Source organism: Crinia signifera, chromosome 2 (genome assembly GCF_055691185.1).
Source record: "Crinia signifera chromosome 2, ASM5569118v1, whole genome shotgun sequence".
Taxonomy (NCBI): domain Eukaryota; kingdom Metazoa; phylum Chordata; class Amphibia; order Anura; family Myobatrachidae; genus Crinia; species Crinia signifera.
In genome coordinates this window covers 388,430,173-388,451,829 of record NC_139218.1, presented here as the reverse complement: position 1 = coordinate 388,451,829, position 21,657 = coordinate 388,430,173, and the positions used below count along the sequence as shown (strand labels likewise).

At 47.8% G+C, this 21,657-nt stretch overlaps 1 protein-coding gene across 8 annotated transcripts in view; it reads right to left on the bottom strand.

Annotated features, from left to right (window-relative positions):
* DLG2 (discs large MAGUK scaffold protein 2) overlaps window positions 1-21,657 on the bottom strand; it is an 895,737-nt gene that overhangs the window by 638,700 nt on the left and 235,380 nt on the right. Inside the window, exon 1 of one of the 8 annotated variants that reach the window (XM_083170306.1) lies at window positions 2,585-2,919. The exons of the other annotated variants lie outside the window; for them this stretch is intronic. Coding sequence (XP_083026432.1) covers window positions 2,585-2,707 — 123 coding nt within the window. The 5' untranslated portion in view covers window positions 2,708-2,919. Of the gene's footprint in view, window positions 1-2,584; window positions 2,920-21,657 lie in introns of those variants that run through there. 8 annotated transcript variants of the gene reach the window in all.

The window sequence follows — 21,657 nt, the reverse complement described above, 5'->3', positions numbered from 1 at the left end:
CCAACCGTGGTGTTTAATCACTGCAATCCGTCAGAGGAGGGGGCAGGGCTAAAATGTCATAATCGCGTCATTTCAGCCCCGCCCCCTCCATGGACAGCTACGAATCGGGTTTTTCCCATCCTGGAGGCGGGGCTTATAGACATCACGCTCAAGCCCTGCCCCCTAAGTGCTGCTGGAAGTCTCCTCTCCTGGTTTGTATTGCTGTTCTCTATGGGGGTGATTCAGGCCTGATCACTAATCTGCTAAATTGCAGAGCCCTTTGATCAAGTATACACCACCCTGCCAGAGTGACATCCCACCCTGTACCATTCGCCAGCCGCTCATACCTTCGCAAATATGAGTCAGTTGAGACCAGCGGTGGTTTTTACCTAAATGCGGCAGGGCTGCAGACCCCCCTCCCCCCAGGTAAAATCCGCCACTGTTCTCTGTCTTTGAGACTGCTCTGGCTTCACTGTGACTAGCAATGACTTCCTATTGGAAGTCCAACCTGCCAGTCACCCAAGGCAGTCCCATTGGGAGGTCTACTACTGCCGCTCAGCCGCCCATAAAAACTGGGTTGTGCACTTGCGCAGTACGAGGACAATACTGTGCATGGGCCGGACCCGGGATTCTGAATATGCTTCTGGGGGGGGTCTTCTGCAAACAGAGGCTGGGAGCCGGCACATGTGCAGTACCAAAGAAGCTAGTGCGCATGCGCCAGCCCCGCGGCGGCGTCTGGGACCGATGGCTGGGGATCACGAACACAGTGTTGGCAGCAGCGGAGGGGGACCCACGTCACGGCAGCCCCCCTCCTCCGCAGAGGTAAGAACCACTGCTGGTTGAGATTGACTTATATTTGCTGGTGCCGGTGGCTGATGTTATGTGACTGCCTTGCGATTGAGCGCTATCTAGTGGATGCGGGTGTACACGACACTTGATTCCCCTCATAGAGGTGAGGATCAGTGTTTTGGTGCCTGGTATTATACAGGATGGAAGTGACTGTTCTGTCCAAGCCATATATTGTAGGCAGAGTAAATAGGATTGTAAATGATGTCAATTATACCCCTTTCACATCGCACTTTTAAAACGGTATATTGCCGTTTTTTTCCATTTTAAAACGTTTAAGGCTGCAATGTGAAAGTGCCAGAGTTGATTTACCGGTTAAAGTTAACCGGTATTTTAACACGGTTAAAAAGCAGAGTCCTACACGTTTTAAAGCCGTTTTTTTGGCAGTTTGAACAGCTCTATTTCAATGGATTGAAACGTGTCCCTTGGGGGTTAAACGGGTTGAATGTTTGAATGGTATTAAATGATTTTTTAAACGGTTTTCACCTGCAATGTGAAAGGTCTCAAGGCTCAGACCCGTTTTAAAGTCCCATTTAAGAATACCTTGTCGTTACCCATTTCTGCAATGTGAAAGCAGTATAATTAATGAGCACTGTTAGAATCTATTTTTATTTGAAATCTCACATATTGGGGCTAAAATCCAATATTTATGTGCCGAATATCTGTGAATAGCATATTACTGTTACAGAGAGAACCCTGTGCCCACCGACTCGCACTCTGACATGTGGACATATATTGGTTCACGGGCACGATAAAGGGGAGCTGAGATCCGGCGTCAGTTGTGTGTGTAGGTGACAATCATTCACAAGTGTGTCCTTTAATAGCACCCAACATGTTTTTAAAATACGTCCTTGCAAAAGAAATCCCCAGCACCAAACGCGAGTGGCCCCCAAGCGGATGCTGCCGGTAAAACACAGACCAGCTATAATTAAAGCCAGCATGTCATACCTTCTATAGCAACGGCGACCAATGAAAACGTACGGTTAAAACTTTACCAGCTAGGAACAAGTATCAGGCTGCCTGAGATCATAGCATCAAACGATGCCTAAAGTAACATTCTGTCTACAGGAAAAAAGACAAGGCGGCATACTCATGACTCGTCTCCTGAGATCATATGCAAATGAGCGTAACGCCAAGTCTCGCCCACCTCATTCAAGCGCAACCTCTTCCATGTCAGCATCCCATGCCTAGTTCTACATGTGACGGGCTCGTCTGAAGGAGTAAAAACTTGGCTGCATTCACGAAAAAAAAAAAAGCCACAGTCCTTTAAATAATGGAACAGCATGGCGTTCCGTTTAATGAATAGGCCCCCCTAAAATAAGTTCAAGCAACTCAGCAACACAGGTTATAAATGACTCCGGCAGGTCACTTAGCCCTGGAAACAGAATGCAATATGCAGAAACGCTACAGGAGATAGGCGACCGGTTTCAGGTTTTTATCTTTCTAAAGCCTCGCAGACAAACCCCCCCCCCCCCCTTTCCCATTCATCACGGCCTAATTATGCTGCACGGGGAACAATCAATTGGTCTTTGCAAGAGGTGAATTCAATCCGCAGCTGTCAAAGGATCGCATGAGGCAGAGGTCAGTACACTGCAGCACCGATGCGTGCGCTACACTAAGAAAGCAAGGGAAAGCCGTCACAACCACCTGTAATAGCAGATCTCCCCGGCTAGCCGCTCCAAGTGCCTAAACCCGAGCAGGAAGACATTTTTCTGCAGATGCTTCTCACGAGCCGAGACGGTCTCTCATCAGTTCTTACCTTGACGTTAGTCCTGAGTGCACAGTAACAGGCAAAGAACATTGCCGGCAGTATGGAACATATGGACCAAAATGCAGCTCCTCGTCGCGGCACGAAGCGGCACGGAGACACGATCAAGAGCATGTGCTAGTTGGGAAGCCTCCGTTTCGCTGTCAGTTTGAAAATTGCATTGATCTCTGCTTCCCTGACTTAAAAACGAGAGGGAGCTCGGTCTTAAAGGAACTGAATGAAAAGCTTCAGACGTCTCCCCCCCACCACCACCACCCCCCACCCTGTGTGCGAGCTGAGTCCTTTCGCCCAGAAATACAACTGGCACGGAAATTCAGGACTGTAAACTTCAGCCGTCTTCTCTTCCACCCTAATTGTTAGAAATGTACTTATTTTTAGAGGCTTTAAACTAAATGGAGGGGGGGGCGACGGCTAAGCCCAACGACGAAGGTGAGAGACTGTCATTGTACCCGTCATGTATTAGCGACTTGCTTTGATGTTTTTTTTCCCTCCTTCTAAACATTTCACAAATGTAATTAATTTTGCATGAAGAAAATGAAACCGACATCCATTTCTTTCCCCCCGTTCCTTGCAATGAGATATTATTATAGCACTGCACAATTTCTCTCCCTTCGCTGCTCTTAAAGCGGCAACACCCTTTTAATAATGAGTTTTGTCTCATGAAGCTGTGACTAATTTCTCCTCTTCCACTCACTGATTCATCGTTTGCTGGGGGGGGGGGGGGGGGGGGGGGAGCAAGTTGTTACCCAATTTGCATTCTCTATGAAGCATTTCAGTCCCCCCCCCCCCCCCCCCCATTTTCTCTTTCCTCAATTACAATAGATTCTGCCATACAACCTTCTAAGATGATTAAAGTACATTATACTAAGTTGCTTTCGGAACAGGCTCTGAGAGCTATTTAGGGACTCTTAAACAGATATAGCGAAACGAAGGCGGGGATTTGCTAAAAGGACCAGGACAGACTCCGTCAAATTTCCAAAAGCTAAATTGTGATTTTTAAACTGTCTGAAGTGGTTCAGGACCAAACAAAATGAATAATGGTCGTTGTTATGGGTGAAACCAGAGATGGTTGCCAGGGAATGTTATCAAATAATGGGCAGATGTATTAACAAGAGATAAATGCAAGGGTGATAAGGAGAGATAAACGTCCAGCCAATCACCTGCTAACTGCCATGTTACAAGTTACAGGCTGTGTTTGAAAAAAGTCAGTAAGGAGCTGATTGGGCTGGACGTTTATCTCTCTTTATCACCCTTGCATTTATCTCTTGTTAAAGCTTAATACATCTGCCCCATTGTGGGTCCTGGACTGCTGTAATGATCAGGACCCCCATGTCCCCAGTCCGCTTCCACTACCTGCAGACCTACCACTACCAGAGGGACAGCGGCCCATCAGCCAATCAGAGTGACCTTTCCTGATTGGCTCAGAGCTGGCTCCACTGTTTCCTGTTTGTCACTGTTTCCTGTTTGCCTATTTGTTTATGACCTCTGTAAATTGGGTGCTGCGGATCCTTTGTGGCGCCATATAAATAAAGCATAATAATAATAATGATAATAATGACAATAATAATAATGATAATAATAATTATTACAGGTTCCTGTGTTCCAACCTGTTCTTTGCATACTGCCTATCAGTGGCGTAACTAGAAACATGTGGGCCCCATAGCAAAAGTTTATAAGGGCCCCTATTTCTCACCTAATGCTAAAAATGCATAAAGCATATAATAATTTGACAGGCAAAATGGGCCCCTCTCAGCTCTGGGCCCCATAGCAGCTGCACCCCCTGCACCCATGGTAGTTACGCCCTTGCTGCCTATTTGAGCACTACAATTTACTAAGACGGGCGTTCTATTAAAGATGGGATGTTGCCCATAGCAACCAATCATAGCAACAATCTATTATATTCCAGAAGGTGCTAAACACATAAGACGTAGAATCTGCAAGCATATGCAGCCTATAAAACAGGCCTGAATCAGGCCCTTAGTATATTTACCCCTACCTGTTTGTCTTGTTATTTGAAAAATCGATAAAATTGAGTTTGGGGGGGGGGTGCTCTAACATCTGCGCCCCCTTATTACCGTAAACATAATTATCGCATATGCTCTAACATATGCGATAATTATAACAAAAGACAGCTCTTGTGTTAAGAGTGATGTGCGGCGGGTCCCGGCGGCTCCCCCCTCCCTCTCTTACCCGACCTGTGGATGCTGCCGCAGGGGGGGCTGGCTCTCCTCCTCCCTGCACCCGGAAGAGGATCATAGTGCAGGGAGGAGGAGGTCACAGGTCGGGGCAGCACAGCACTGTGCTGCCCGGACACAGGTGAGGGGGGTTCGGTGCGGGGCGGCGGGGTCGCGTTAGAAGGCCATAGGCTTCTATGGGGCATCGCCAGATTTTTCTGGCGATGCCCCCCCGTCGCGGTAACCCGGATGGGGATGCTTAGAGCATCCCAAAATGAGGTAAAAACCCCGATAATGGGGGTTTTACCGCATTTTTAGTTTAGAGAATCTCCCCCTTGGAGAGATAAACAATTATATTTAACTACAATTGTGTAGGTGTTTGCCCTATTTCTACTTTGATCTATCACTGCCCAATTCTTTGTTCGTCTTCGCCCTTTGAAAGCACAACAATGACAAACAGTGTCCGTGGCTCACATCTATTATTCAGTGTTTACCCTCTTTTTCCTTCCTAGAGAATATTAGATCACTAGGTGATTCATCGCGCCCTACGGGCGCTCTTCACAGCGGCGTAAGGGCTACGCCCCTTAATTTGTGAACATTTGTATTGTGAGAAATATGGTTAGAATTGTATGAAAGATGCCCTGTATTGCAGCTTCTGGCAGTGGGTGAGGGTCCAGCGTGGCAGCACAGGAGTACCGGACGGTGGCCCTGAGTCAGTGTCTCCTCCTACTGGGTGGGAGTTAGGGTGCATGAGAGCAGGAGGCTGGGATATGAGGCATGATAGAGGTATGTGGGCAACACAGCGTCAGCGATTACCCAGTGGTGGAAGTTACGGTTCAGGAGAGCAGGAAGCTGGGTAGTGATAGGGGTGTGTGGGCATACGGGGGACTAAAGAGGGTGGTGGACACTGTGCAGCTTCTGCCAGTGGGTGAGGGTCCAGCGTGGCAGCACAGAAATACAGGAGTCAGTGTCTCCTCCGACTGGGTGGGAGTTAGGGTGCATGAGAGCAGGAGGCTGGGCGGTAAAGCATGATAGGGGAATGTGGGCAACACAGGGTGAGCGGGTCTCCACTGGCGGAAGTTACGGGGCAGGAGAACAGGAGGCAGGGCAGTGTCCTCCCACATTGATGGCAAAAGTATTCAACATCGGCCATAAACCATCGATTATTTGAAAATCATTGATGGTCGATGGGCATCCCTAGAACTGGAGGAGGGTGGGGGACAGTATGCAGCTCCCGGCAGTGGGTGAGCGTCTCCTCCCACTGGGGAGGGAGTGAGCGTGCATGAGAGCAGGAGGCTGTATAATAGTGGTATGTGGGCAAGACATTGATAAAAGTTGTGGCGCTGGTGCAGAGGGCAGAGGGGAAACCTGCAGTGCGGCAGCCAGGGCCGGATTTCCCACCTAGGGGCGGTACCTGCTTGTGGTGGTACAGGATCCCCCATTGTCACGGGGGTACGTGAAAGGGGCGCGGTGGTCCGCTGGGGGTGGAATTGCCGGAAGGAGGTCTGGGGGGTCTGCAAATTGCGGGAGGGGGGGTGGTGTGTGGGGATCCGCGGTTAGCGGGAGGGGGCGGGGGTCCGCAAATCGTGGGCGGGGGGCTTGAATCGTGGGAAGGGGGGTCCGCAAATTGTGGGAGGGGGGTTGTCGGGTTAGTGAATTGCGGGAGGGGGGGTTGCGGAGGTCCGTGAATTGCGGGAGGGGCGCGTGGGGTGCCGTGAGTCAAGAGGGGGTGGTGCGGGGGTCCGTGAATCACGGGAGGGGTCATGAATCGCAGGAGGCGGGGGTCGTGGGGGGCTGCGAATCGCAGGAGGGGGGGTGTGGGGGGTTGCCGTGAATTGCATGAGGGGGGCGTGAATCAAGGGAGGGTGGGCGCAGGGGGGTGGTGCGGGGGTCCGTGAATCGCGGGAGGGGGCATGAATCGCGGGAGGGGGGGTCGTGGGGGGTTCCGAATCGCAGGAAAGGGGGTATGGGGGGTGCCGTGAATTGCGTGAGGGGGGCATGAATCGCGGGAGGGGGGTCCCCGAATGTGTGAATTACGGGGCGGTCGCAAATCGCGAGAGGTGCCGAGGGGGCCCGCAAATCGCGGGAGGGGGGCGCTACGGGGGGTTCCGTGAATCGCGGGAGGGGGCGGCGCGAATTGCGGGAGGGGGGTCGCAAATCACAGTAGGGGGGGGTGCCGTGAATCGCGGATGGGGGGGTCGCGGGGGGCCCTTTTAATGCCGGGAGGGGGGGTCGCAGGGGTCCCGCGAATCGCGGGAGGGGAGGATGCAGGGGTCCTGCGAATCGCGGGGAGGGGGCTCGCGGGAGGGAGGGGTCGCTGGGGTCCGCGTTTCGCGGGAGGGGGTGGTCGCGGAGGTCCAGCGAATCGCGGGAGGGGGTGGTCGAGTCTGGGACGGATATTAGACAGCACTTACATCGACAGCCATTACATCGACACCATTAGTTCGACAGCTCAAAAGGTCGACATGGTTTTAGGTCGACATGTCATTAGGTCGACATGTCATTAGGTCGACAGCTCATTAGGTCGACATGTTTTTAGGTCGACACTGCCATTAGGTCTACAGAGTCTATGTCGACAGTCAAAAGGTCGACATGGGTTTTTTCACTGTTTTTTGGCCGAAATGTCGACACAGTCGACATGTACACAGTTTGAAGTGTACCGCAGCCGCTCGCTATGCTTCGGGCACGGTGCCTCGCTGTGCTCGGCACACTATTTTATTCTCCCACCACGCCCTAGTGCAGGCATGTCCAACGTTGGCCCTCCAGATGTTTTGAAACTACACATCCCAGCATGCTTTGCAATAGTTTTAGCATTCTCTAATAGCAAAACTGTGGCAAAGCATGCTGGGATGTGTAGTTTCAAAACATCTGGAGGGCCAACGTTGGACATGCCTGCCCTAGTGGATAGTAGGGCATGAAATACCGCCTGTCGGCACATGTCGGCTCAATAAACAGTGAAAAAACCCATGTCGACCTTTTGACTGTCGACATAGACACTGTCGACCTAATGGCAGTGTCGACCTAAAAACATGTCGACCTAATGAGCTGTTGACCTAATGAGCTGTCGACCTAATGAGCTGTCGTCATAATGACATGTCGACCTAATGGTATGTCGACCTAAAACTATGTCGACCTATTGAGGTGTTGAACTAATGGTGTCGATGTAATGGCTGTCGATGTAAGTGCTGTCTAACAATAGTCCGGATACCGGGGTGGTCGCGGGGGTCCCGCGAATCGCGGGAGGGGGGTCGCGGGGGTCCCGCGAATCGCGGGAGGGGGGGTTCGCGGGGGTCCCGCGAATCACGGGAGGGGGAGTCCCGCGACTTGCGGGAGGGTGGAAAGCGGGGGTCCCGCGAATCGCGGGAGGGGGGGTCGCGGGGGGGTCCCGCAAATCGCGGGAGGGGGGGTCGCGGGGGGTCCCGCGAATCGCGGGAGGGGGGTCGCGGGGGTCCTGGCAGAGGGTAGGGATGTGCAGGAGTAATGGTGGATGGTGGCTGTGGAGTAATGGTGGATGGTGGGCGTGTACTGTAGCCCTGGCTGGGCGGGGGGAGGTGATGTCAAGGGGGTGGAACGTCAGACACATGAAAGTGAAACTGTTCTACACAGGAACGTTCTCCACAGGGGTTGAGTGACAGATCTGGCTAAATATATAAGAGATTACTATAAACAAGAGCCGACAGGTGAAATGTCACCGACAGCAATAAATAATGTAAAATGTTTCGGTTTGATCCCTCCCCCCCGACAGTAGCCTTTTCCCATTTCTAATCATTGGAATTAAGTTATAATTACATACAAAATTCAACTTGGACTCGCCAGAGAGTTCGTTTGCTGACCTAAATATTGCACAGATCTGGATTAGAGCTTCATGTTTAATTCTGGAGCTGGCACGGAGCACGCGACAAGTGTTTTTAAGCAATATTTCTGTGATTCTAAGCAAAAAGGTTCTGCCGCCCGGCTGACAGTCCTGACCAGAAGGACTGCAAGGTAATCAGAACTGTCGCAGAGTATTAGAACAGCCCTAAGTGAAATCTCTGGCACACCGGGAGGCGAACCCACAATTCCTTTCTCATACAGGGCAATGCTGTAGGACTGTCCAGCAGGATTGTCTGATTTCTGGAAGTCTTAGGCCATTTCCAAATCTTCTAGATGAAATGGAGTAATGAGCCCCCTATTGCCTCATTACAGCAATTTGAGGATGCACAAGTACCACCATCGCAGATAAAGCGAAGAGAGATAAAGTACCAAATAATTGGCCCCTAACTGTCATACTGTATGCTGAGTTTGATGACAGTTAGGGGGCGGGCTGGTTTGGTACTTTATCTATCTCCAAGATTTGATACATCTTCCCCTGATTGCCAAAATGAAAGATTAGGAACTTTATCGAAGGTGAAAGCAGGAGAATGGGGGAACATCGTCTTCTGTACCCTGTGCTGGCTCCAGGACATACAGATGGAGCCAGGGATTATCTATCCAGCAAGAGCGCCGGAGCTTCGACGAAACGGGCACATGCTCGCTTGTCCTATTGCCATGAATGGAGCCCGCGAGCGTCTGACACGCACACACGTCCCATTCTCTGCGATCTCAGTAGCAATGCCACATCAATGTATACATAACCATACTCAGTGATTGCAGCGGACGTCCCTTTTCTGTTCCTTTCCACACTACCAGCATTTCTTTCCATATCAAAATATCTCAATGTGGTGGAAGCTTGGAGAGGGGTACAAGGAACAGTTACCTCCCCTCCCGCATTCTGTAGGAGACTCCCTGACATAGCAGCAATCTCCCTCTCCCCCTCATTACTCTAGCAATCTCCCTCATGTCACCTAGCCCACATTACACTGTTACATCATAGTTACCTCCCCTCCTGCATTCTGCAGGAGACTCCCCTGACATAGCAGCAATCTCCCTCTCTCATTAGTCTAGCAATCTCCCTCATGTCACCTAGCCCACATTACACTGTTACATCATAGTTACCTCCCCTCCTGCATTCTGCAGGAGACTCCCTGAAATAGCAGCAATCTCCCTCTCTCCCTCATTAGTCAGCAATCTCCCTCATGTCACCTAGCCCACATTACACTGTTACATCATATTTACCTCCCCTCCTGCATTCTGCAGGAGACTCCCTGACATAGCAGCAATCTCCCTCTCTCCCTCATTAGTCTAGCAATCTCCCTCATGTCACCTAGTCCCACATTACACTGTTACATCATAGTTACCTCCCCTCCTGCATTCTGCAGGAGACTCCCTGACATAGCAGCAATCTCCCTCTCTCCCTCATTAGTCTAGCAATCTCCCTCATGTCACCTAGTCCCACATTACACTGTTACATCATAGTTACCTCCCCTCCCGCATTCTGCAGGAGACTCCCTGACATAGCAACAATCTCCCTCTCCCCCTCATTAGTCTACCAATCTCCCTCATGTCACCTAGCCCACATTACACTGTTACATCATAGTTACCTCCCCTCCCGCATTCTGCAGGAGACTCCCTGACATAGCAGCAATCTCCCTCTCTCCTTCATTAGTCTAGCAATCTCCCTCATGTCACCTAGCCCACATCACACTGTTACATCATAGTTACCTCCCCTCCTGCATTCTGCAGGAGACTCCCTGACATAGCAGCAATCTCCCTCTCTCCCTCATTAGTCTAGCAATCTCCCTCATGTCACCTAACCCACATTACACTGTTACACCATAGTTACCTCCCCTCCTGCATTCTGCAGGAGACTCCCTGACATAGCAGCAATCTCCCTCTCTCTCTCATTAGTCTAGAAATCTCCCTCATGTCACCTAGCCCACATTACACTGTTACATCATATTTACCTCCCCTCCTGCATTCTGCAGGAGACTCCCTGACATAGCAGCAATCTCCCTCTCTCCCTCATTAGTCTAGCAATCTCCCTCATGTCACCTAGCTCACATTACACTGTTACATCATAGTTACCTCCCCTCCTGCATTCTGCAGGAGACTCCCTGAAATAGCAGCAATCTCCCTCTCTCCCTCATTAGTCAGCAATCTCCCTCATGTCACCTAGCCCACATTACACTGTTACATCATATTTACCTCCCCTCCTGCATACTGCAGGAGACTCCCTGACATAGCAGCAATCTCCCTCTCTCCCTCATTAGTCTAGCAATCTCCCTCATGTCACCTAGTCCCACATTACACTGTTACATCATAGTTACCTCCCCTCCTGCATTCTGCAGGAGACTCCCTGACATAGCAGCAATCTCCCTCTCTCCCTCATTAGTCTAGCAATCTCCCTCATGTCACCTAGTCCCACATTACACTGTTACATCATAGTTACCTCCCCTCCCGCATTCTGCAGGAGACTCCCTGACATAGCAGCAATCTCCCTCTCCCCTTCATTAGTCTACCAATCTCCCTCATGTCACCTAGCCCACATTACACTGTTACATCATAGTTACCTCCCCTCCCGCATTCTGCAGGAGACTCCCTGACATAGCAGCAATCTCCCTCATTAGTCTAGCAATCTCCCTCATGTCACCTAGCCCATATTACACTGTTACATCATAGTTACCTCCCCTCCTGCATTCCGCAGGAGACTCCCTGACATAGCATCAATCTCCCTCTCTCCCTCATTAGTCTAGCAATCTCCCCCATGTCACCTGGCCCACATTACACTGTTACATCATAGTTACATACCCATTCTGCATTCTGCAGGAGACTCCCTGACATAGCAGCAATCTCCCTCTCTCCCTCATTAGTCTAGCAATCTCCCTCATGTCACCTAGCCCATATTACACTGTTACATCATAGTTACCTCCCCTCCTGCATTCCGCAGGAGACTCCCTGACATAGCATCAATCTCCCTCTCTCCCTCATTAGTCTAGCAATCTCCCCCATGTCACCTGGCCCACATTACACTGTTACATCATAGTTACATACCCCTTCTGCATTCTGCAGGAGACTCCCTGAAATAGCAGCAATCTCCCTCTCTCCCTCATTAGTCTAGCAATCTCCCTCATGTCACCATCCACATTACACTGTTACATGATAGTTACCTCCCCTCCTGCATTCTGCAGGAGACTCCCTGACATAGCAGCAATCTCCCTCTCTCCCTCATTAGTCTAGCAATCTCCCTCATGTCACCTAGCCCACATTACACTGTTACATTTTTGGGAAAAAAGGAATGAGAGATAGATATAAATCACATTGAATCATCAGCACCATTTCCCAGCACATTACCAAGTATAGTATCTCTTACTAACTGCTTTGGGGCACATCTACATTTAGATATAAGTCATTTTACAAGATTCCTCTCAGATGTAGCAGTACACACCCACGCTTCTAGGTGCCACGTTCACAATATCTCCATATATGGAACTAGACATGCCCTTTCGGTGGAGGATGACACTCACCCCTCAATGGGGCGCTGTGCAAAATTCTACTATCAATTATAATCTCCCTGAAGTATGATAACAGCAGCAGCGCTGATTCTATATAAAAAGTTCTAAACACCAATTGGACGGGTTTTACAATTAAAAAACAATTTATTAAACATGTTACGACCAGAAAAGCAATTTCAATAAAACAGTATAAATAAAATCACTGGGCGGATAAAAAGTGTAAAATCAGTGCTGAGGTGCTAGGGCACTAGACTTAAAACCACAGTTCCTGGTACGTCAGAAATAGTGGGGTGCTGCAGCACAATCCCAAATTCAAATAGGGTAGCCACACTCACTGCCAGTGCAGTGAGTCAGTTTGAAAGAGCAGTTGAATTTTAAACTGTGCCACATCCCCCCTCTGGATCCACCACTGGTCACCTCCATGCGGCGTTGCAAGCAATGCAATGTGCTAATGCCACAGGAGGACACTTGTGTAAACATTCAGAGACGCAGATACTGACTCCACCCGCGGTGCTGTGGGATACGGTCACTAGATCTCCAATAACTAGGTCCACAAGCATTTTGTTGACACAACTAGGTCAATATGCATGATGGTCGACATGACTGAATGTCGACATGAGTTAGGTCGACAGGTCATTAGGTCGACATAAGCATAGGGTCGACATGGGGAAGGTCGACAGTCAAAAGTTTGACATGGAGGTTTTCACTTTTTTTTTTGAGCCGACATGTGCCGACAGGCGGTATTTCATACCCTACCATTCACTATGGTGTGGTGGGAGAATAAAATAGTGTGCCGAGTGCAGCGAGCCATGCGAGGGGGGACAAGGTGCTACTTTTCAGTGTCCATGTCGACTGTGTTGAACTTCGGGTCAAAAAAAGTGAAAAAGCCCATGTCGACCAACTGACTGTCGTCCTTCCTCATGTCGACTGTATGATTGTGTCGACATAATGACCTTTTGAACTAACCCATGTCGATCTTCAGTCATGTCGACCTTCATGCATGTCGACCTAGTTACTTGTCTATCCAATGATCAGTAGCGCACCCAGGGGGGGTGTCTGGGTACCCAGAAACCCCCCCATGAGTCTAAAGGCCCTAGGCTGAAAGCTGAGGGCCCCCTCTTTCCATGGGTACAAGACTTTTAAAAATCGGCCCTTGGAAACCGGAGATATCTGACTTCAAAGCAGTGGTCCCCATCCAAGCCTGTTAATTGCTCTTCCCAGTCAGATATTTCAGGTTCTTTCTGACTCAGAGTTTCTCTGAGGGTATATTCCAAAAGCTGGGAATCTCCCCCATTGGTGGACACTAGTAGCTTGTCTCTACTGTTCCCAGAACCAGAGATATCAGTCTTCCAGCAGCTGGTTACTGCTCCAGCTCCACACACCTGGTATGTAGTTTTATATACTCATTGGCAGATTGCTCTGCCTCCTGAACTCTGATCCCCTAGTCCCTAATACCATTTGGTAGTTGGGATTCTCTAGTTTTTAATTCCATTAAAATCTAATAAATGTATTTCTGGGAACTGGAGATATCTGCAGTCAAGCAAGCTGTCCTCCCACCAGAAAATTATGAATAATATGCCCACTCCACTATACACCCCTCCTCTGCATATTAAACATCCTCTACCACCCTGGAAGTTATGTATCAGGGCCCCTTCATTCAGCCCAGTGCCCCCTTCTCCCACCCCATCTCCCACCATCTGTGCAGTAAAGGGGTAATTAATGGAAATTACTGATCCAGGCCTTACATGCTGAGCGGTTGATATAATACCCCCTACCACCCGGGGGACATCAAAGCTTCCCCCACCCCTACCACTGGAGGATCAGTAGTGGCCCCAATACATTGCTATGCCCAGGGGTCTACACTGCTGTTGACGCCCTTGTATGTAAATATATATATATATATATATATATATGTATGTATGTATATATGTGTGTGTGTGTATATATATATATATATATATTTTTTTTTTTTATTTATTATTATTATTATTATTATTTATATACATTTGGTCTATCTATAATACTTTAACTGACCCGGCATATACTGGGTCACCTAAGTGTCCATTTCTGTGCTTTGCTCCGCCCCTCTGGAAACCCCCTTCTGAAAATCCTGCGTTTGCCACTGATGATCCCATTCCATCTAAGTCCCCCACCCTCCACCCTATTGGATCAGTGTGATGGCAGCAGGACTGCCTGCTGGCATCGTGACAGTTTGGAGGTATGAATAAAGTACCAGCCTATAGGATCCAAACTGTCATTTTTTCAAACACAGCCTGTAACATGGCAGCTAGCAGCTTATTGCAGAGTACTTTATCTCTCCCCAAGGCTTAGTACATCAGCCTCGCCTTTATTTCATCCACGTTTCATCAACGCCCATCGTTAATTTACCAGCCTCCTTCTTCTGAATACATTTAATCCCAATCTGCACCCAGAGTACTGCGGCGTCTAGGGAATTGCGCCACAGGGCTGCAGGTAAATGCTGCTTTGCCGACATTATTTGTGAGTCTTGTTTAGAACAAAGAAATGACCCCACGGTGCAGTTTATTTAAGCTTCCGAATGTTCTCTTGAGGGAATTCCGCACAGAAAGGACTCAGACCTGGAATGAAATCATGAATTATTTAACTAGAACGATTGCCATGTAGATCGTCCCCGCTGAGGTTCCCCATCCCGCGGAAAATGAAAAAGTTGTTATAACGGAGAATTTTTTTTTTCCTCCTATCGGTTAACAGACGTTTACATTTATTCTGCGGTTTACTATATCTTTAATAAATGAGGTTATTTACGAAGATGGGAGTTCTATTGAAAATGTCATGTTGCTACGGACCACCAATCAGCTTCTTTTTATTATCTTCTAGACGGTGCAAAATGAATAAGAAGTCGGTTCCGATGTTGCAATGTGTTCAGGATTGGGCTGTGATGGTCACACAATCGGTGTAACGCTGCACTCGCCATGCTCCGGGCTCGGCGCCTTGCTACGCTCGCCACACTATTATATTCTCCCTTTATGGATGCTAAAGAATGAACAAGCCGGTGTAAAAAAAAAAAAAAAAATCCTGAAAAACTCATGTCGACTTACATTTTGACCCTGTAGACTTATTCCATGTCGATCTTTTGGGGGTAAACCTATTGTGTCTATCTAGGCACTCTAGATCTTTCAACCAGAACCAAGAAGTCCCGATAGACCCTTTTCTGTTTTTGAAGAACTAAAGGTGAGTATGCATTTGTCAATATGGTGTGAACCGATGAATCGGACCGACATACGGGGCACATCTTCTAGTGTGTAGCTGCCATGTTGCTGACGATGTGCGCTCCTGTGCGTCGTCAGAAACATCCTCCATCAGCTCATATTGCAGATGACATCGCTAGTGACGGGCCATCAGGGGAACGGGCAGCATTATATGGGCGTCCCCCAGGTGTGGCGTTCCCTGCTCGGCGCAGGCGGCTGACCACATGACGTCAGCGCCCGACCCCATTTTCGCCAACCTCCGACGGAAATAAAAGTCAGTTTTCCCTGTCTTTTATTACCAAAGGGGAGAGAAATCATTCGATGGTCGGCCGTATGTGAGGGGATGTGTTCTCAGACGCATTCCCCTCGCATGCCATGCGGAAGGCGCTGGCGGCGGCAGAAGGGGGATTGGCATTTGAGGCTGACCTGTTCTCTAGGCTGCAAGTGAAGGCAGCCAAGTGAACAAGCCTGAAATATGCCTTTAATGCAATGTGATTATCCTATACGTTTGTGCTCAGTTGCCCAACAAGCTGCCATGCCATAGAAATTGTGACAATGACATGTATATACATAACATACTGTATGTTGATGTACAAGGGTAAAGTAATCATAGAAAACATATGGGCTGCATACAACAAGGGAAGTGGCGATATGGGAGAGATATGGGAGAGATATGAGAGAGATATGGGAGAGATATGGGATCAATATGGGAGAGATATGGGAGAGACATGGGAGAGATATGGGAGAGATATGGGAGAGATATGAGAGAGATATGAGAGAGATATGGGAGAGATATGGGAGAGATATGAGAGAGATACGGGAGAGACATGGGAGAGACATGGGAGAGATATGGGAGAGATATGGGAGAGATATGGGAGAGATATGAGAGAGATACGGGAGAGACATGGGAGAGATATGGGATCAATATGGGAGAGATATGGGAGAGACATGGGAGAGATATGGGAGAGAAATGGGAGAGATATGAGAGAGATATGGGAGAGATATGGGAGAGATATGAGAGAGATACGGGAGAGACATGGGAGAGACATGGGAGAGATATGGGAGAGATATGGGAGAGATATGAGAGAGATATGGGAGAGATATGAGAGAGATACGGGAGAGACATGGGAGAGATATGGGATCAATATGGGAGAAATAGGGGAGAGATATGAGAGAGACATGGGAGAGACATGGGAGAGATATGGGAGAGATATGGGAGAGACATGGGAGAGACATGGGAGAGATATGGGAGATATATGGGAGAGACATGGGAGAGATATGAGAGAGACATGGGAGAGACATGGGAGAGATATGGAGAGATATGGGAGAGATATGAGAGAGATATGGGAGAGATATGAGAGAGGCATGTGAGAGATATGGGAGAGATATGAGAGAGACATGGGAGAGATATGGGAGAGACATGGGAGAGACATGGGAGAGATATGGGAGAGATATGGGAGAGACATGGGAGAGATATATTCAATCTAGTTAAAGACATCTCCAGTGCCTCCCAATGATAGGGGGTTATTCAGACCTGATCACAGACCTGCACTTGCAATTTTGCAAGGTGGCCAACTGTCGTTCATTGGCGACAGTTGGTTCCGGTTTTCTTGCCTAGTTCGGATTCCAAAACGAGGCAAAACCTCATCATCTCTGCGGCAGATTCTAGTGGGTTTTAGATTCGATACAAGTGCCTGCTGCGGTGATTTGACTTATTTTGCAGCAGGCTGCGGAGATATGTGTGTCCTGGCAGTCTGTGCTTACTCCATGCTTACTCCGCACTGTGTTGTGCTTACTCCATGCTGTGTTCATCCACTCCGTTGCAGGCTAGCTGACCTCTGTGTTCATTGTGTGAATGCGCTGTACACCACTACACCTTTGTTGACAACCTATACTACATTTAAGTGCCTATGTTAACATAATAAATGTAAGCGCCTTTTTTGACATATAATATAATATAAGCCATTTAACTTGCTGCTTTTGTTGTAATTTTAGAAAATAAAATTTTTTTTTTTTTTATACAAGCTGCGTGTGCTGTATGCCACTGCACGTTTGTTTGCATAATATACAGTATATAAGCACCAAAAAAGTAAAAAAAGATTTGCTTTCTATTGTACAACTTATCGATATGGATAATAATCAGTCAAAAGAAGAGCAGGAGCAGAAACCAAATACTAGCGCTGCAGCTGCTGCTACCAATCATTACAATACTAATCCTTCAAGGACATTTAGCTGATTCCCAAGGGCATAAAGGGTTTAAGTCAGGGCATCTGAGATTAATAAAATATAGCCTCCTTCCACAATTTCTGCATCATCTTCCCCTTTTTGGAGTAGTACAGGTAAAGATGATGATGAGGACGTAATAGAAAGTGGGGATGCTTGTGTGAAAGTAGAACAGGATGAGGGGAATATGTGTGTATACTTCTACTATCTGACACTTTGGATGAGGATGTTGATGTTGTAAATGCCCCCGACAAAAGAAAATTATCGTGATGCTTGGTTACAAAACCAAAAAAGACCCCTCTTGGTTGTGAGATTATTTTTACTCAAATCCTGACAATGTTTGTGAATACATCTGCTCCATTTGTGAGGCCAGAGTTAGTAGAGACAGGGACGTTAACCATCTAGGCACCTGCTCCCTGTTATGTCATTTGCAGCAAGTTCCAAAACTGTATTTAACAACATTTTAATGTAATTACCACACTCGTCATCAACCTCCTTGTTAGTGGTTGGAGGTAGTCGTTCCTAGAAATTGGTTTGCGGGGGCTTAAACAAACCAAGCACTTCGTCTAAAAAAAAAGTGTCAGTCCCTGTCACTGATGTGCTTGGTTGTTCAACTGTGTATGTTACTTCAGTGGGTGAGAGGGCTCCAAGGAAAATTCCATCTTGCACCACTTCTTTTTTGATAATGGGCTATAATTTGGGGGGCGTTGGGGATGGTTATTGATTTGCTAAACTTTTTAAACGGCTTTACATACCATGTGTGTGTCTGTCACAGGAGCCTTTGGACCAGTTGTACTAGACAAATTCCGACTAGACAACCAGGGATGAATGTCAACAAAATATACAACACACCCCCTTCCCTTATGATTAACACATCGCTTAACCCATCCATACAGATGGAACCGGCCTCATTTTTGCATAGTATCGTCAGCCCCCGCCAGCGGCCGGCTCTCACCAGGGGCGCACACGCGTCCCGTGGCTACGGAGCTGGCTACGGGTCCCCGCCGCCACCCCTGGTGCCCCTCGCCTCCCCCCTATCCCTGCCCATCTCCCTGAAGTGAAGACGGGCAGGGACCTGCACCGGCGATCGCCAGCGAGAACATTCTGGCGATCCGGCCAAAGAAGAGAGGCGCTGCATCTGTAGATTTGCACACCCTGTACATAAACCATGTAGCAGGTCATTCAATTGGCTTTCAAGTTCTATATTTTTTTAAATAACGGAAAAATATTTTTTATGATCCATTGAAAAGTGATGATAATATGTTTCCTTTCAGCGAATACAGCCATTTTTTTTCCTAATCATTTTGATGTCACCAGAAAACGGGTCATCCCAGGGAATATTTGAGATGACTGAAAAACAACACAAAAACTGACAAAACCGTTCATTAACACGGCTCTGTCTCACGGCTTAAATACCCATGGAGACTGTTTAATGACATTTGGGAAGTTGCTCTCTGATTTGCGGCAAATTATTAAGTTGACACATTGCTCAATGAAATGTTTCTGGTTCAAAGTCTTTTATATCAGAGATGTTACTTATTTGATACAAATACAATGGAGTGGAAATCCATTAAACAGACAGGTCTTAAGCTGGTTACACACTAGGCGATATTGTTGACGATATCGCCCAGTGTGTACAGTCAGTGTCGTTAGTGAGCGGCCGACACTTATTAACAACAGCCTCCTCCAGCTGGGAGCAGAGCTGTGTAGTAGGATCTGAGCTTGAAAGCACCCAGACCTGCAGGGGTGTTACACGCCCGGCCCGAGCTCCCGTTGTATGTAGGAGATTGTATAGAACTTACATGATTGTTACTGCACATAGATACAGTACACACTTTTTCCCCCTAAAAATGATAAAGCCTACGTTGAATAATTCACTATTAAGCATGGAACAGATGGAGATAGTGTGTAACAAGCTGAGGATTACAGACAGGAGGATGTAGGACCCCACCTTCCTTACACATCCTACTGACGGATGGGGGTTGCCACGGCAACGTTCTCCTATCTTATAGACCAGCCAAAAAAGACAGGTCTCTCCCTAGAAATAAAGTTTTCTTGCAGCAGTCACTACAAATTGTCTCCCATCCGCCTCCATTTCTGCATCTTCTCCTAAAAATAAATGGCAGACAGAAGAGTACGTTGGCAGCAACTCTGTCTCCTCTCTCCTTCACTATCCTTCTCTTCTTCTCTCTCTCCTCCTCTATCCCTCTCTTTTTCTCTATCCCTCTCTCCTCCTCTATCCCTCTCTTCTTCTCTCTCTCCTCCTCTATCCCTCTCTCCTCCTCTATACCTCTCTCCTCCTCTATCCCTCTCTCCTCTATCCCTCTCTTCTCTCTCTCCCTCTCTCCTCCTCTATACCTCTCTTCTTCTCTATCCCTCTTTCCTCCTCTATCCCTCTCTCCTCCTCTATCCCTCTCTCCTCCTCTATCCCTCTCTCCTCCTCTATACCTCTCTCCTCCTCTATCCCTCTCTCCTCTATCCCTCTCTTCTCTCTCTCCCTCTCTCCTCCTCTATACCTCTCTTCTCTCTCTCCCTCTCTCCTCCTCTATACCTCTCTTCTTCTCTATCCCTCTTTCCTCCTCTATCCCTCTCTTCTTCTCTATACCTCTCTCCTCCTCTATCCCTCTCTTCTCTCTCTCCCTTACTTTCTTCCTCTACTCCTCTTTGCTTTCATTCTCTCCGTTCCTTTGTCCTATTATTTCCCTCTCCCCCTCTATCTGCACCTCTCCCTCTCTCTTCCCCCATCTTTATCTCTCTCCCCCTCTATATTACCCCCTCTCTCTCCCTCTACATCTCTCTCTTCCTCTATCTCTCTTCCTATATCTCTCTATTCCTCTATATCTCTCTCTCTATCTCTCTTCCTCTATATCTCTCTCTTCCTCTCTCTCTCTCTCTTCCTCTATATATCTCTTTATCTCTCTTCCTTTATATCTCTCTCCCCTCTATCTCTCGCCACCTCTATCTCTCCCCCTCTATATCTCTCTCTACCTTTCTATCTCTCTTCCTCTCTATATCTGGCCCCCCTCTATCTCTCTACCTCTCTATCTCTCTTCCTCTGCTGTCTATCTCTCTCCCTCTATATCTCTCTCAATCTATATCTCTTTCCCCCTCTATATCGCTCTCCGTCTATCTCTCTCTCCCCTCTATCGCTCTCTACCTCTATATCTCTCCCCCCATTATATCTCTCCCCCCACTATATCTCTCTCCCCTCTATATATCTCTCCCCCTCTTTCTCTCTCCCCCTCTATCTCATTCCCCGTTTATCTCTCCCTCAATATCTCTCTCCCTCCTTATCTCTCTCCCCCCTCTATATTTCTCCACCTCTATCTCTCCCCTTCTATCTCTCTCCCCCTCTAACTCTCTCCCATTTATCGCTCTCCCTCTATATCTCTCTCCCCCTCTATATCTCTCACTCTCTCCCCCTCTATATCTCTCTTCCTCTATATCTCTCTCCCCCTCTATATCTCCATCCCCCTCTATAGCTCTCCCCCTTTTCCAACCGCCTACTTTTTATTATCTATACAAACTTTGCTGGATTCAGAATGGAGCATTCAATGAAAATGTTTTCTTACCTATTATGCCACAAATATATTACCACATATAAAATGATTTATTAATATTGCAATCAGTGATTAAGATGTTAGGTTGCTAGAAAGTAATTATGTACACGCTGTATATTTCATTGTATATTTAATGATCTAATCTGTTCTTCAGGGCTGCCATCAGAAATTGGGGGTTATGGGACAGACATATGGGGACAACTGTTGTGGACCAACAGCCAATCAGGAGCCGCCGCTGTCAAATCAATTTTACATGTGAGCCATGTTACATAGGAATGTGACTCACGTTACATAGGAATGTTATATTTGTGTACCCAGTCACAGGGATTTAATACACATTATTCAAACCTGTAGGATCCACGTGAATTAATCAATGTTAGCCTATATATCTTCATGATTAACTGTGAAGATGTATACCATATTTCCGATTGGGTATGAAAATTCTGTGACTCACGTTACACATGGTGTCTGTGACTCATGTTACATATGACTCGCATTCAATATATTTAG